The sequence below is a fragment of the Andrographis paniculata genome, unplaced genomic scaffold (assembly GCF_009805555.1).
Source record: "Andrographis paniculata isolate CXL003 unplaced genomic scaffold, ASM980555v1 Contig51END, whole genome shotgun sequence".
Taxonomy (NCBI): Eukaryota; Viridiplantae; Streptophyta; class Magnoliopsida; order Lamiales; family Acanthaceae; genus Andrographis; species Andrographis paniculata.
In genome coordinates this window covers 2,014,506-2,032,302 of record NW_026137586.1, presented here as the reverse complement: position 1 = coordinate 2,032,302, position 17,797 = coordinate 2,014,506, and the positions used below count along the sequence as shown (strand labels likewise).

The 17,797-nt window shown below is 36.9% G+C and overlaps 2 protein-coding genes across 2 annotated transcripts; one reads left to right on the top strand and one right to left on the bottom strand.

The window, feature by feature from the left end:
* Positions 1-1,289: 1,289 nt before the first annotated feature.
* LOC127253918 (uncharacterized) lies at positions 1,290-3,781 on the bottom strand. Its single transcript, XM_051278729.1, has 2 exons — positions 2,762-3,781; positions 1,290-2,486 (listed from the first exon to the last, which is right to left on the bottom strand). The coding sequence occupies exons 1-2, from the start codon at positions 3,597-3,599 to the stop codon at positions 1,387-1,389; spliced, it is 1,938 nt and encodes a 645-aa protein (XP_051134686.1). The 5' UTR covers positions 3,600-3,781; the 3' UTR covers positions 1,290-1,386.
* Positions 3,782-13,329: 9,548 nt separating this feature from the next.
* LOC127253917 (protein PLASTID TRANSCRIPTIONALLY ACTIVE 16, chloroplastic) lies at positions 13,330-17,583 on the top strand. The gene is made up of 5 exons (XM_051278728.1): positions 13,330-13,777; positions 15,376-15,828; positions 15,929-15,997; positions 16,650-16,708; positions 16,782-17,583. The coding sequence occupies exons 1-5, from the start codon at positions 13,391-13,393 to the stop codon at positions 17,302-17,304; spliced, it is 1,491 nt and encodes a 496-aa protein (XP_051134685.1). The 5' UTR covers positions 13,330-13,390; the 3' UTR covers positions 17,305-17,583.
* The last annotated feature ends 214 nt before the right edge of the window (positions 17,584-17,797 follow it).

The following is a 17,797-nucleotide window of genomic DNA, read 5'->3' as shown; positions in this document are numbered from 1 at the left end:
TAATAATAAAAAAAAAACGTAAGGGGAAGACAATAAAGAAAAATATATGTATATTATATTAATATAGTTATTTTGACAAAAATAGTTCATTCAAACACTCTATATTATTATTTTGATTTAATATCTTTAATTAAAAATGAGTTTAAAATTTTAAATTTCAATATGAATATATTAATCACTTCCAAGCACTAAGGTGCATATTGGCCACACCCATTTTCAAATATAGTCACAAGGGGCATAGGATCCTCGGCATCAGCCTCCCCAGCCCCGCTCGGACCCATCACTCAAATATGATATATAGTTCCGTAAGAGATAGTCTGGTGATGTGGGGTTGGACTTATGACTGTGAAATCATGGGTTCAAACCTCCGACGCCTCAGGTCATCTGTCACGTATGGTTCGTCTAGTGTGATTTGCCTATCAGGCCTAGTTTGCAAGGTATTAGGTTAGACCGAGAGTTTACCCGGCGCATACTTTCGGGTAGCGACTGCGGATTTTCAAGTCTAATAAAAAATGAAATATATATCATATAATGTATATATATGTATATACATATATACACCTATATATATATACATCAAATGACACACTCATTTTGAAGTATATTTAATAATCATGTCATAAATATTATTCAATCATTTTATTAGAAATATCATTTGTATCACACTTTATGCATAAATATTCTTTAAGCAGATAAAAAGATAAAAATGTACTAATAAATTTAAAAACAAATATTTAAGAAGAAATTAATGAAAACAATGTGTAGACCCTTTTTACTTTAACATAATAATAATAATAATAGTAATAATAATAATAATAATAATAATAATAATAATAATAATTTTACAATTAATCTCACTAAAAACATGATTATGTTCTTAAAACATTGCATAAAATTATTTTTAGAAGGTTTTGTACAATATTTTAAAAATACGATATAATTTCATATAATTTTTACAAAATTTCATACAAATTTTAAATTACAATATATGGTACAAAATTATCAAACTACATATATATTATAAGCAATTTTGCCATTATTATTTCCATGTAACGTCCCAATTAAAATGAAGCCCGTGCCTCACTCGTGCCACTCGCTCGTGTTAATTGAAATTATGTTTAGTTAAGAATCTTAATAAAATAAAAATATAGAGTGTGATCATTCAAACAATTTTGTGTTGATATGACTTTGAATTAATATTATAAAAAAATATACACAATATATTTAAATTTTTAATTTTTAATTTTGGTGATTTCAATTTAAAATAACCGATCCCAATTTCAACAATATATATTTTTTTTCCTTCTAAATTTTGGATCAATGGATTCAATCAGTATATCACATAAAAATAATCAACATATATTTTTACATAATATTATAACATTATTAGATATCCAATGATATCCACGACCAGTTAAAATCCCTAAACCTTTCTCTTTCAGCACAATCGACGTGCAACCAGTAGCAGCATTTCTTGCATTCTAATGCTACACCTTCTCTTCGACCTTCAATGGTATAGTTGCAAAGCCCGCATGTGTAGCTGTAACTGGTGAGCAGTTGAAAAGAAGTTAGCGGACAACTGTGGCACCCGACACGGACACTCCCTCCAAATTTAAACTTGGACAATCGATCACCAACACGAGGAATGCATCTGGTGTGGAACAATGTGACGCATTTTTCGCAGTGATAAAAAGAATCTTGAGTGTCCACGCCATCTTCGCAAATCTCGCAGAATTTGTCATCATCTTCGAGGCTGGAGATTGACGCAGAGGATGATGAGTACATGAGCTTCAATGGATGCCTGTCGAGCTTGTGCTCTACCGTCGATGGTAACAGAGCATTACGGACATCTAGCTTGCAATTATGACAGCTGCCGCATCCATAGTATAAATTATACAAGGAATAAGTCGTGCTATACTTGTTATAAAAGGAACCGCGTGAGAGAAATAGAATATGCGACTTTCCATGTGCTTCGTGAGTTATGATCTCCGGCATGAGAGCACAACTCAAATCTAATATTCTCTGACATTCATTGCATTGATAGGCAAATCCGTTGCTCATTTTGCAGCAGCCGTGACAAAAGAACCTATTAGGAAAAACATTCGATAGTCTTCTTTTTGGCATGAAAGTCCAGCTGGATCCACTGCAATATGGATGCGGTATATGCAAGAATGGCGGCAGATTAGCGCAGCATTTGTGGAGATAAAAATCAGGGCATTCGGAGCAGCTGTAGAATGGCCCCGAAATGGGTTCGACACATGCGTCGCACAAATAGCGGGATGAAGACGACGACGACCCCTCTAAATAATCCTCATGAAGGATCAAAGAATGATCATGTATATTGTCAATTGCTACAATATTCTTCTCATTGTTGTTTTCGTTGCTGCTGCCGCCATTGTTGTCCATCCTCATATACTGCATTGCACTTTTATGTTCATCCATCATTGGAAAATGAATTAGCCCGCCAACTGCTTCTCGGATCGGCACTGCATTCGAGATATCACATTAATTATAACAAACACCAAGAAATATGTGCATGGATCAGCGGCTCATCCGGTCAAGTCAGCTTCGTGCTGATTTGATCGGATCAACTTATGTTATAAGAGTAACCAACATATATTTATAATACTAACACGTATTATATTATAATACAATACACGCTGAGATATGTACAAACATATGCTGGTCACCCGTGGTCTGGTCAAATCAGCAAAGAATTTGCTGCCTTATCAAATTCTTATTACTCATTAATTGTGCGTACCATGTTCAAAGCCACCGTGTTCTTCTGAAATCGCACACTTGATGTGAGCGGCAAAGTCGCACCTTGTGCAAATATATACTCCGGAATTCTTCGATAACTTTCCGTGGCAAAGTGAACACTCAACACACTTTATCTTTTTCAGAGAATCTTGCGGAAGATGGTAGGTAAGAGTGAGAGAATGTTGTTTATGCTTCTCATGCCGAATATTGTTGTGCAACAAGGCGCAACTCTGATGAATATAGAAGTCACACAAGCTACACCAATAGAACTCACCATTGCCCACAGATTCACAAGCTTCGCAAGTGATCAAAGCTGATCTACTTCGAAAAGGGACCAATGTGTGCTTATGACTTCTGTGTAAAATATCGACGACTAATCTAGCACATATTAAATCTATTGTGAAACCACACGAACCTTGATGACATTGATAGAAGGAGCCATTACACATCTTTTTGCATTGGGTACATATGACACAACCACTAGCAGTATTGCACTTATAAAACTGGAAGGGTACCATACGATTCAGAGTATACAACTGGAGGGGTACCTTAAGATGCAGAGGATGGTCTGTTAAAACCTCGGGTATTTTCCAGCAACATTCATGGAAGATATAGTCTCTATATCTCTTGTAAGGCGTCGAGAAGATGGGCAGTGTGCAAGCATGGCACAAATTTTCATTTCCTTCATCCGGATCGAGATCGTTTTCGTCGACGCTTTTATATTTATGAGTATATATCACTTGTGGGGCACGACAAATGTTTATGTGATCCATGTTAATGCATACAAATTTTATACTATGTAGGTATGTATATATATAGAGAGAGGTGTACGTTGTCATGCATAAACAAAAGCAAATCCACAATTACTTTAGTTGTTCCAAACTTTTTTTTTCGCCACTTTTTGTTTTTGTTAAGTATTTTCTGTGTATGATATATATATATATATACATATATTATGAAATAGGTGTCTAATTCAATATTTTGTAAGCTATCAAAATTAATTAAATCCAACCCGAATACATGAATTCATTCAATGGATAATTCTCAGTTTCGACTCGAACATCCAAAATGGAAAAAAAAAAAAAAAAAAAAAAAGGTTAGATTTGGGTTGACCTGATAATACGAATGTAAAACCTGATTCACTGCATGTCCTAACATTCAAACCCGGAATGAAAAAAAAAAAAAAATTCAGGTCAAATTTCGGATGTATTTTGTATTTTTGGGTTTGTTTCGTGCTTGTTACTTAAGTTTCATTATCGGGTGTCTTGAAACATAATCGATTAACTTGAATCCGACTTAAAGAAATTCATGAAGTGTTTTGAGTTTGGAATTTTAGATTGAAAATAAAGTTCAGCTGTATTTGAATTTGCAATCTTTTAATATCTATATTTCACCCCAATACGAAAATATTTATATGAAAAAATGTATTGAGTGTGTTATTAAAATAAAAAACAGATTGAATTACGAAAACATAGACACACATTTCACTCCAAGAATAAGGAAAGAGAATCAACAAAAGATATCAAATATCGTACACTAGACGTTGTAAATATCCTTTTGAATAAATAATTAATTTTTTGTAGGGAATTTAATTGAAACTTGCCGACTTTAATTTTCGTATCCTTTTCTCTTTTAAACTTTATTATTAGTACTCCAAATTATATTTATAGTAAAATGATTGAATAATAATTATAACATGATTATTAAATTATCATACAAAAGCAAACTATCCTTGTGACTATAGTTGAAAATGGTGCTACATGCATATAATGTGCACGTTAGCTCTTGGCATTGAGTAATTATTTTTAATGAAATTTAAAATATTTTTTGAAAATAATTTTTTAATATTTAGATATTAAATCAAAATAATATTATAAAGGATGTTTGAATGCATGAAATGCCTTTTGTTAAAATTACTTTAGCAATAAATATATTTCATTCGTCCCATAACTAAATATCAATATGCTTTTTGCACATAATTTTAGAAATATTAGTATTATATTAGAATGTAGTAGCATTAAAATAGAAATGACTAAAATAACCTTATTAGTATGTGTGATATAAAGGTAATGACATTTGTGTAATATATTGTAAGTTGTAAGGATATTTGTAATGTTAGGTAGATAGTACAGTTACTAAAAAAAAGAAATGAATACTTTGTTATGAGACCGACTAAAATGGAAAAATTGATACTTTGTTATGGGACGGAGAGGATAGAGTATATATGGGTGTCTTTGTTCGGGGTTTTGAATTTTGAGTTGAGATTTGAATGGTAAAAATTTTGAATTTGAATAGTTGTATGATGTAATATAAATAGGTGTTGATGTGATGTTTTGAATGTAAAATTGATTTTTAATATAATATAAAAAATAAAAAATAAGTGTTTGATTTAATATTTTTGAAATTTTTTTTTTGAATAAATAGTAAAATTTTATCTAAATCCTACGAACAAACCCAAAGTATATTTTACTTTATTGTCTCATTCTTTTGTTTATTCTTATTTTTTTCTCTTTTTCTTTTTCCTTTTCCTTTTCCTTTTCTATTTTTCTGTGTTTAAGTTTTGTACCCAATAGCCTAATAATAATAATAATAATAATAATTCATCCTATTTCAAATTTGTTAAATCCAAAAATGGTGGTTGTGGTAATTAAGACAATATATAATTTCTTTATGGGTTAAATATAAAACAGAAATTTTATAAACCACATAATGTATTTTATGTTATCTATAAAATTATTGATGGATAAGGTCATCTCGAATCCATACACTTTACTTATACAGTTTTAATTCCAAATATGGAGTTGCTTACACTAGTTTTACTCTAACTATAATTCTACTTTTCACTAATATTATTTAAATATTTAATTTTTTTTTATTATTTTAAACAACTTTTTATATTTATAATTTAAAATATTTTTTTTAAAAAAATAGAAAAATAAAAATAAAAATAAATTTAAAAGAAAAAGAGGAAAAGCAACACCATATTTTGGCGTTGCTACAGTGCAAACGCCATTTTGGCGTCGGTACCAACGTCAAATCCATCAACCCAGCGTCATTAGTGGTTCTGGGTTAAAGATACCCTAAGTAGTGCAAAAGAAAGTGTTTCTTCGCCCAATATTTTTCAGGGGCATAATTACCTATAAATATTACGAAAAACATAATATACTTTAAAATAATATATATTCTACTTACTCACAAAAAGTTAATCATTCAACATAAAATAAAACGATGTGTAGGGTTTTCAAGAATGAACCTATCAAATTAGATTAAGGACTGATGTAGAGTTTAATGGGCTAGTTAATGGTAGTAGGATTTCAAAAAGAGAGTCCGAATATAAGTCCAAACGCTGTTAAGGAAAAGGCTTCCTCGGGAGAAGACAGAGATCAGGTGTGATAAGGTCCGACACGGAGCTCAGACATGATAAGGTCGGGTGCAGAGATCGGGCATGATAAGGTCGGACACGGAGCTCAGACATGATAAGGTCGGGTGCAGAGATCGGGCGTGATAAGGTCGGACACGGAGCTCAGGCATGAAAAGGTCGGGTGCAGAGATCGGGCGCAGTACGGTCGGGCACGAAGGTCAAATATGATAAAGTCGGGCACTGAGGTCGGATGTGATCAGGTCGGGTACTGAGGTCGGATGTGATCACGTCGGGCTCGGAGGTTGGGCATAATAAGGTCGGGCATTGAGGTTGGATGTGATCAGGTCAGGTACAGAGTTCAGATGTGATAAAGACGAGCGTTAAGATTGGGCGTGATAAGGTTGGGTGTTAAGATCGGATGTGGTAAGGTCGGGCACGAAGGTCGGACGTGATAAGGTCGGGCACTAAGGTCGGACGTGATCAAGTCGGGCACGAAGGTCGGACGTGATAAGGTCGGGCACTGAGGTCGGACGTGATCAAGTCGGGCTCGGAGGTCGGGCGTGATAAGGTCGGGCACTGAGGTCGGACGTGATCAAGTCGGGCTCGAAGGTCGGGCGTGATAAGGTCGGGCAATGAGGTCGCATGTGATTAGGTCGGGCACGGAGGTCAAATATATAAGGTCAGGCACAGAGATCAGAAGAGATAAGGTCGGCCGTTAAGATCGGATGTGGTAAGGTCGGGCACGAAGGTCGGACGTGATAAGGTCGGGCACTGAGGTCAGACGTGATCAGGTCGGGCTCGGAGGTCGGGCGTGATAAGGTCGGGCACTGAGGTCAGACGTGATCAGGTCGGGCTCGAAGGTCGGGCTTGATAAGGTCGGGCAATGAGGTCGCATGTGATTAGGTTGGGCATGGAGGTCAAACATAATAAGGTCGGGCACAGAAATCAGATGGGATAAGATCGGGCGTTAAGATCGGATGTGGTAAGGTCGGGCACGAAGGTCGAACGTGATAAGGTCGGTCACTGAGGTCGGACGTGATCACGTCTGGCTCGGAGGTCGGGCGTGATAAGGTCGAGCACTGAGGTCGGACGTGATCAGATCGGGCTCGAAGGTCGGCGTGATAAGGTCGGGCAATGAGGTCGCATGTGATTAGGTCGGGCACGGAGGTCAGACATAATAAGGTCGGACACAGAGATCAGACGGGATAAGGTCGGGCGTTAAGATCGGATGTGGTAAGGTTGGGCACGAAGGTCGGGCGTAATAAGGTCGGGCACTGAGGTCGGACGTGATCAGGTCGGGCTCGGAGGTCGGGCGTGATAAGGTCGGGCACTGAAGTCGGACGTGATCAGGTCGGGCTCGAAGGTCGGGCTTGATAAGGTCGGGCAATGAGGTCGCATGTGATTAGGTCGGGCACGGAGGTCAAACATAATGAGGTCGGGCACAGAGATCAGACGGGATAAGGTCGGGTGTTAAGATCGGATGTGGTAAAGTCGGGCACGAAGGTCGGAAGTGATAAGGTCGGTCACTGAGGTCGGACGTGATCAGGTCGGGCTCGGAGGTCGGGCGTGATAAGGTCGAGCACTGAGGTCGGACGTGATCAGATCGGGCTCGAAGGTCGGGCGTGATAAGGTCGGGCAATGAGGTCGCATGTGATTAGGCCGGGCACGGAGGTCAGACATAATAAGGTCGGACACAGAGATCAGACGGGATAAGGTCGGGCGTTAAGATCGGATGTGGTAAGGTCGGGCACGAAGGTCGGACGTGATAAGATCGGGCACTGAGGTCGGACGTGATCAGGTCGGGCTCGGAGGTCGAGCGTGATAAGGTCGGGCACTGAGGTCGGACGTGATTAGGTCGGGCTTGATAAGGTCGGGCAATGAGGTCGCATGTGATTAGGTCGGGCACGGAGATCAGACATAATAAGGTCGGGCACAGAGATCAGACGGGATAAGGTCGGGCGTTAAGATCGGATGTGGTAAGGTCGGGCATGAAGGTCGGACGTGATAAGGTCAGGCACTGAGGTCGGACGTGATCATGTCGGGCTCGGAGGTCGGGCGTGATAAGGTCGGGCACTGAGGTCAAACGTGATAAGGTCGGGCTCGAAGGTCGGGCTTGATAAGGTCGGGCAATGAGGTCGCATGTGATTAGGTCGGGCACGGAGGTCAGACATAATAAGGTCGGGCACAGAGATCAGACGGGATAAGGTCGGGCGTTAAGATCGGATGTGGTAAGGTCGGGCACGAAGGTCGGACGTGATAAGGTCGGGCACTGAGGTCGGACGTGATCATGTCGGGCTCGGAGGTCGGGCGTGATAAGGTCGGGCACTGAGGTCGACGTGATCAGGTCGGGCTCGAAGGTCGGGCGTGATATGGTCGGGCAATGAGGTCGCATGTGATTAGGTCGGGCACGGAGGTCAGAAATAATAAGGTCGGGCACAAAGATCAGACGGGATAAGGTCGGGCGTTAAGATCGGATGTGGTAAGGTCGGGCACGAAGGTCGGACGTAATAAGGTCGGTCACTGAGATCGGACGTGATCAGGTCGGGCTCGGAGGTCGGGCGTGATAAGGTCGAGCACTGAGGTCGGACGTGATCAGATCGGGCTCGAAGGTCGGGCGTGATAAGGTCGGGCAATGAGGTCGCATGTGATTAGGCCGGGCACGGAGGTCAGACATAATAAGGTCGGACACAGAGATCAGACGGGATAAGGTCGGGCGTTAAGATCGGATGTGGTAAGGTCGGGCACGAAGGTCGGACGTGATAAGGTCGGGCACTAAGGTCGGACGTGATCATGTCGGGCTCGGAGGTCGGGCGTGATAAGGTCGGGCACTGAAGTCGGACGTGATCAGGTCGGGCTCGAAGGTCGGGCTTGATAAGGTCTGGCAATGAGGTCGCATGTGATTAGGTCGGGCACGGAGGTCAAACATAATAAAGTCGGGCACAGAGATCAGACGGGATAAGGTCGGACGTTAAGATCGGATGTGGTAAGGTCGGGCTCGAAGGTCGGACGTGATAAGGTCGGTCACTGAGGTCGGATGTGATCAGGTCGGGCTCGGAGGTCGGGTGTGATAAGATCGAGCACTGAGGTCCGACGTGATCAGATCGGGCTCGAAGGTCGGGCGTGATAAGGTCGGGCAATGAGGTCGCATGTGATTAGGTCGGGCACGGAGGTCAGACATAATAAGGTCGGACACAGAGATCAGACGGGATAAGGTCGGGCGTTAAGATCGGATGTGGTAAGGTCGGGCAGGAAGGTCGGACGTCATAAGCTCGGGCACTGAGGTCGGACGTGATCAGGTCGGGCTCGGAGGTCGGGCGTGATAAGGTCGGGCACTGAGGTCGGACGTGATCAGGTCGGGCTCGAAGGTCGGGCTTGATAAGGTCGGGCAATGAGGTCGCATGTGATTAGGTCGGGCACGGAGGTCAGACATAATAAGGTCGGGCACAAAGATCAGACGGGATAAGGTCGGACGTTAAGTTCGGATGTGGTAAGGTCGGGCACGTAGGTCGGACGTGATAAGGTCGGGCACTGAGGTCAGACGTGATCAAGTTGGGCTCGGAGGTCGGGCGTGATAAGGTCGAGCACTGAGGTCGTACGTAATCAGGTCGGGCTCGAAAGTTGGGCGTGATAAGGTTGGGCAATGAGGTCGCATGTGATTAGATCGGGCACGGAGGTCAGACATAATAAGGTCGGGCACAGAGATCAGACGGGATGAGGTCGGGCGTTAAGATCGGATGTTGTAAGGTTGGGCACGAAAGATCAGACGTGATAAGGTCGGGTACTGAGATCGGACGTGATCAGGTCGGGCTCGGAGGTCGGACGTGATAAGGTTGGGAACTGAGGTCGGATGTGATCAGGTCGGGTACGGAGGTCGGATGTGATAAGGTCGGGTGTTATATATAGGTCGGGCGAAGCGAAGTCAGGCAAGGCAGGAGGTCAAACAAGTGAAAGACGGACAAGAGGAGACGAAGCAGCAGGTGTGCAGGTTGGGCGAAAAATCAGTTTTTGGACAGTTGAAGAAAGTTTCAACCGATGAGCGGATTTGAAGGCACGACTTGATAATAGCGGTTGACATGGGTTTTAAATAGGTCTGTTCGTGAGCTAAGAAACCATCTTCAATCGACATCAAATTCAAAAGAATTGCCTTTGGGGATCACCACTTTATTTTCTTGTCTGTAATTTTATTTTTCTATTTTATTTATGTATATACAGTGTTTAGAGATTTCTAATCTCATACTCTAATTAATCAAATTCGAAGAAAATATCCTATTTCCGGATTTTACTTTTTATTGTTGAAAAATCGCATCAATAATAATAATAATAATAATAATAATAATAATGTGTTACCATCTCACCCCATGAGTATTATGTAAAATATCGTAACAACTTATTAGACACATAATTTTGTTGTTGAATAGTTAATAGTGTAAACAAATATAACTAATAATAATAATAATAATAATAATAATAATAATAATAATAATAATAATGTGTTACAATCTCACCCCATGAATATGATGAAAAATATTATAACAACTTATTAAACACATAGTATTTGTTGTTGAAAAGTTAATAGTGTGAACAAATATGATTAATAATAATAATAATAATATGTTACAATTTCACCCAATGAGTGTTATGTAAAATATTATAACAACTTATTAAACATATAGTATTTTGTTGTTGAAGAGTTAATAGTGTGAACAAATAAAGTTAATAATAATAATAACAATCTCAACTCATGAATGTGATGTAAAATATTGTAACAACTTATTAGACACATAGAATTTGTTGTTGTAGATTTAATAGTGTGAACGAATATGGTTAACAACAACAACAACAACAACAACAACAATAATAATAATAATAATAATGCGTTACAATCTCACCCATGAGTGTCAAGTAAAATATTGTAACAACTTATTAGACACATAATATTTGTTGTTGAATAGTTAATAGTGTGAACAAATATAATTAATAATAATAATAATGTGTTACAATTTCACCCATAATTGTCAAGTAAAATATTGTAACAACTTATTAGACACATAGTATTTGTTGTTAAAAGTTAATAGTGTGAACAAATATGGTTAATAATAATAATAATAATAATATAATAATAATAATAATAATAATAATAATTTCTTACAATCTTACCTCATAGGTATCATGTAAAATATCGTAACAACTTATTAGACAGATGGTATTTGTTGTTGAAAAGTTAATAGTGTGAACAAATATAGTTAATAATAATAATGTGTTACGATCTCACCACATGGTTAATAATATGTTAAAATATTGTAACAACTTATTAAACATATTGTATTTGTTGTTGAAGAGTTAATAATATGTTACAATCTTGCCATATGAGTGTAATGTAAAATATTGTAACAACTTATTAGACACATAATATTTGTTTTTGAAGAATGAATAGTGTGAACAAATGTGGTTAATAATAATAATAATAATAATAATGTGTTACAATTTTACCCCATGAGTGTTATGTAAAATATTGTAACAACTTATTACACACGTACTATTTGTTGTTAAAATGTTAACAGTGTAAACAAATATGGTTAATAATAATAATAATAATAATAATAATATGTTACAATCTTACCCCATGAATATAATGTAAAATATCGTAACAAGTTTTTAGACAAATATATTGTTATTGAAGAGTTAATAGTGTAAACAAATATGGTTATTAATAATATTAATAATGTGTTACAATCTCACCCAATGAGTGTCATATAAAATATTATAACAATTTATTATACACATAGTATTTGTTGTTGAAAAGTGAATAGTTTGAACAAATATAGTTAATAATAATAATAATAACAATAATAATGTTTTACAATCTCACCCCATTAGTGTGATGTAAAATATTGTAACAATTTATTAGACACATAGTATTTTTTGTTGAAGAATTAATAATGTGAACAAATATGGTTAATAATAATGATAATGTGTTACAATCTCACCAATGACTGTCATGTAAAATATTGAAATAATTTATTAGACATATAGAATTTGTTGTTGTAGATTTAATAGAGTGAACAAATATGATTAATAATAATAATGTGTTACAATCTCACCCATGAGTGTTATGTAAAATATTGTAACAACTTATTAGACACATAATATTTATATTTGTTGTTGAAGAGTTAATAATGTAAACAAATATGATTAATTTTTATTATAATAATTGTTATTGTTATTAATAATAATGTTTACAATCTCACCCATGAGTGTAATGTAAAATATTATAACAATTTATTAGACACATACTATTTGTTGTTGAAGAGTAAATAGTGTAAACAAATATAATTAATATTATTATTATTATTATTATGAATATTAATGTGTTACAATTTTACCCCATGAGTGTGATCTAAAATATTGTAAAACTTATTAGACACATAATATTTTTTATTGAAGAGTTAATAATGTAAACAAATATGGTTAATAATAATAATAATAATAATAATAATAATAATAATAATAATAAGGATGGTTCTATCACAGATTTATCGAAAATTGTACGAATTTACGAAATCAACTAATCAATTAAATCCCAAATTGAAATATAGTTCGGTTTTTCCTTACCTCTTTGCGCTCAACCGTCGGAATCCCTATCCACTGTCAACGTTCGTCCCCCGAACTTTTTCGCAGCAATCCTCTGCTTCATTCACCAACGAAATCGCTAAAATCCCACTATCCTTGCTCTGCGACGAAGAGGGTGAAGAAAATTTGGGAGCAAGATGAGAAATAATAGAGGAAGAAGAAGAAACATAGTAACGAAGGAAAGATGAAATAATAGAGAAGGGAGATATTTATTGTCCTAGCCTACGAAGCTACGGCGCAGACTTTTGTCTGCTTAGATTTGCCGCCTCGCCCCAAAATAGCTATTAAAAGTAAATGAATAAGAGGTTTTAGAGGAATTGTGCCACAAAACACACCCTAAGATTTTTAATAAATCAGAATTCGAAATAACACGAGCGAGTGGCACGTGTGAGGCACGCTTTCATTTTCATTTAAACGGGACGTTACATGGAAATAATAATTGGCATGTTTGCGAAACGTCTGGCGAGAAACTCCCGCGCTATAATATCACCAGATAAACCCCATCCACGTGGCAGCCTCCTATTGGTCCGACTCTCCACCCCCATCCATAACCGCCCTACCCACGGGCAGAATTTTTTTTCACTATCTCTCTCAAAAGGAATTAATGGATAATGCAAACTGAATCGGAGCCCGTCGCTAATGGCGCCAACCCTAACTTCGAATTCCTTCCTCGTAGGCGTCGCTCCGCATCGGAGCCACCTCGCACTCCACCGCCGGAGGCTCGCCGTCAAGGCGTTCGCCAAAGCAGCGGCCGGCGGCGACGAAGGAGGCAATTCCAGCCCCTTCCGGTTCGATTTCGCAAAATTGGGCGATGTGAAGTCGTTGGTGCCGGCGGTGGCCAATCCGACGTCGGGATTGAGCTTCGGGAGGCGCAAGGATCCGGCGACGGTGTTCGTCGCCGGCGCGACGGGGCAGGCGGGGATCCGCATTGCGCAGACGCTTCTGCGCCAGGGTTTCAGTGTTAGGGCAGGCGTACCTGACCTTGCGGCTGCGCAGGAATTGGCTCTTCTGGCGGCTAAGTATAAGGTTAGTTTTTCCCCAATTTTACTTTATGGAATTTTGAGCTACTGTCTGTTTAATTTCAGAGCATTGGTTCGTTAATTGATTAGCTAATTTCCTTCGCGATGGATGAACTGGTTGAAGAAGATAACCCTAATTTGTGTGGCTGATTCATAACTATATGTATAGTGATAAAAATTAAGGTGCTAGTTGTTAGAAAGAATAGAGTTATAAATCAAAGAATTGAATTGAATTGAATTCTTCTGTGTGTTAAATTAGATAATTCAGTTAAATTAGATAATCCAGTAGAAAAATATACAAAGTAAAATAAAATACAACTATGATGAATTGATTTAGAAAGGATTGAGAGTGAAAAATGAGAGAATAAATTAATTAAGAATATCTATGAACAAATATTCCCGTGTTTAGTGATTTTTTATTTAAATAATAATTTAATCGTAATTTTTGTAAAATAAGTTATAAAAATTAGTAAGAAAGGAAAAAAGTAACAAATATATACTTCCGGGATGTTATCAATTTCCACTTCTCTTTCATTTCTTATAGGAGAATAGTATAAACATGGAATAAAAAATAATTATTTTTTAAATTTGAATTCCGTAGATCAAATAAACAAATATTTTCATTTTTCATTTTTCTGTGTTAAACACACTCTAAAGTTGCTTTTGGTATAAAAAATAAAATTACGAAAATATCATATTAATTATATAAATTAAGATAATATAATAATATACTAAAATTAAAATTTTAGCAGGTGTGCTGATCACTCAAAGATTAATATATATAATTATATTATTAGTAAACTAAATTAATATAATTAAATTGTTAAGTGATTAGCACAACTGTTGAAATTGATAATTAAGTTTTAAGCAATTCAGTATAATTGCTGGAATTATACTTTTACTACATGATCTCCTGTACAGAAAATAAATTCAACAAGTAATGAGAATTGATATTTTGTTTGGTAAAATAAAAAAATTTAGTTGAACAATGTAAATAAAAATAAATAAATAATAATAATAATAATAATAATAATAATAATAATAATAATAATAATAAATTGATCTAAATGAAACAATGTGTAGCTAATCTAAAAATAAAGGATGAATGGATAAAAAAAATTGAATAAAGTAAAAATGTGTTTAAATGAAATGAGAATCCATAAAAAAAATATATTATATATTTATTTGGTGATATTTTTATTTAAATAATAATTTAGATGTGATAGTTTACAAGATCAAAGTAATATATTTTCAAATAAACACATTGCTATGTTTGTAATATTCCTTTCTCTTAATGTATATTGAAGAAAAATTAAAGTCACGAATGAAAAATTATTCATTTCTCAAGTTTGAATGGGATTCATATTTGCATTTCATTATCCCTATTGATTGTTGAGAATGCCTCTTGATTTGATTGGGAATTTTGAACTAGGAATGGCTTAAACATGAGAATCATTGTTATCTATACATGCTTACAATTTAGATGATCTCCAAATTCCAGTGGGATTGTAGTGTTTTTAACCTTAGAACAATTCTATTCGATTATTGTCGAAAGTGCTTAGCTATATATGTAGTAAATCTGTTATGTATGCATTTCAATGGCAGATCATCTCTAACGAAGAATCAAAGAAGCTGAATGCAGTAAACTCAACTTTTGACGACGTGGAATCAATCGCAAAGGCAATTGGGAATGCCAGCAAAGTGGTGGTGACGATTAGTCCGGCAGAGAACGGTCCCTCTGCAGAAGTGACGACATCGGATGCATTGAGGGTGATTCAGGCTGCGCAGGCGGCGAACGTTGGCCACATTGCGATAATATATGACACCAGTTCTGGAAACTCTTCTTCTTACAATGTTCTTGATGGGATCACATCGTTCTTTAGCAACCTGTTCTCGCGAGCTCAGCCCTTGACGGCTGTGGAATTTCTGCAGAAAGTTGTGGAGACTGATCTCGGGTACACTTTGATTCGGACAAGGCTGACGGATGACTTCTCTCCCGAGAATTCTTACAATGTGATCGTGTCGAATGAAGAGTCGAGCGCAGGTGCCGAGTACAAAGTAATGTAATGTATGGGGATTTCATTATAGTTGTTGTTGCTTTAATGGTTGTTTTGGTTGACTAATTTTGTGTTGTGTTTTGGATGTGATTTTTTTGTAGGTTACAAAGTCACAGATAGCTTCACTGGTGGCTGATGTTTTCTCCAATGTAGAAGCTGCAGAAAATAAGGTAACTCAAAACTTTGAGTTTTTCTTTTGGAGTTTGGTCTATGTGTTTTTTTACTATGCAATTATCTCGATTAACTACTCCCTCCGTACCGTACCGTTTGAAATGAGTCTTTTGAGATTTTCTAGTAAATTAAGAAATTATACTACCTCTGTCATTCAAATTTGTGTTCAATGTCTTTGTAAAATACAAAGGGAATGAACACAGATTTTAATGACGGAGGATAGTATTTTATTAATTAATGGAAGTGTACAAAATTATAAATTATAAAATTTAAATAATCATTTTCTAAAAAATAGACTGGGACGAATAGAAATAAAAAATGAACATTTTATGTGAGACGGAGATTTTGCATATAGTATTTTAAAAATATATATATATATGTGAATAATGAGTATTTTTTTTATTATATGCTCAATATTCATATTTTGTATGTAAATTGTGATGAGGTTAAATATTGTTGGTTTACTCCCAGTTTGTAAATAAATAAATAAATAATGCATATCTTTAATAGTTTAAATTTTTTAGGTGAAGCGGACACTTATTTCATCTAACAAATATGAATATTAAGCGGGATCATATCATCTTTTTATGTAAATGTAAATTCATTTCCCAGAAACCAAGGTCAAAAATACTTACCTCTTGAATGGTGCAGGTTCTTAACGTTACCACAGATCCAACAGCTCCCTCAAAGCCAATTTCCGATGTTCTTAGGTAATCAAATCAATCATTCCCATAATTTGCATCCAACTTCAATGCATTCACTACCCTTCTTCACTACTCATAGAGACATTCCAGAGGACAACAGGAGAAAGCTTTACGCCGAAGCCGTCGCCAAAGCCAAGGCCGAAGAAGAAGCCACCCGAGCATCACAAGAACCCGAGGAGGCCACCACAAAGCAAGAACAACAACCCAAAACTCCGAAAGAAGACACTCAGGCTGCAAAGCTAGCAGCCGAAGCCCAAAAATTAGTCGAGGCTGCATCAGTCGACGCCTTTTTCACCAAAGCTAAAGACATCACTTCCGGATTCTCTTGGGACAGCTTTAGCGCTCAGCTTAAATCCGCAGTTCAAAAACCTGAGGGCGAGAACGAACCTAAAGTGGAGGTTGCCACAGTCAGGGGACAGGCGCGCGCTCGAAGCCTACCTGCCCAAAAGGCATTGGTGAAAAATCAAGCACGCCCGTCGTCTACTAAATCAAGAATCGCGCCTAAACCGAAGGCAAAACCGGCGGCTGAGACGAAGGTGGAAACGAGGAAGGTTTTTGGCGGATTGTTTAAGCAGGAAACAATCTACGTCGATGATGACTAGATTATGATAGTCGGGGATTTGAGATTGTATTCGGTTAATGCGCGCCGAGAAGCGGCAGCGGCGGCGTTCCGCCGATATTGTGCAGATAGTGTAAACTTGTACACTACACTACACTTATTGTATGATAGGGATGCAGGCATAGGTGCTTTTGGATGATGCTAAGGTTCTATTCAAATTTGTGTATTTATGTATTTTTTGCTTTGGAAAGAGAACATTTTGTTTGTGTGAAAATGTTTTGTAATATGAATAATGTAAATGGAACACTACATTTTTACTATATACTCGGTCTGTCCTATATAATTTGTCCATATTTTCTATTTCATCCATCCCACATAACTTGTTTTTTCTATTTTAAATTTTAAATTTTATAATTTTTTTAATTTTAATTAAACTATTTACTTATCTTAATTTTAATCTATAATTATTTTTACTAACTAATAATTATTTTTACTCTTTTTAATTACTTACTAATTATACTTTACCTAAATTCTCG

Bases quoted from the DNA above. Each gene is read 5' to 3' on its own strand.
- LOC127253918 (XM_051278729.1), bottom strand. From the start codon at position 3,599: ATGACAACGTACACCTCTCTCTATATATATACATACCTACATAGTATA. The intron at 2,487-2,761 runs GTACGCACAATT...TCTCGAATGCAG, and splicing joins ACACGGTGGCTTTGAACATG to TGCCGATCCGAGAAGCAGTT.
- LOC127253917 (XM_051278728.1), top strand. From the start codon at position 13,391: ATGGCGCCAACCCTAACTTCGAATTCCTTCCTCGTAGGCGTCGCTCCG. The intron at 13,778-15,375 runs GTTAGTTTTTCC...TTTCAATGGCAG, and splicing joins TTCTGGCGGCTAAGTATAAG to ATCATCTCTAACGAAGAATC. The intron at 16,709-16,781 runs GTAATCAAATCA...CACTACTCATAG, and splicing joins CCAATTTCCGATGTTCTTAG to AGACATTCCAGAGGACAACA.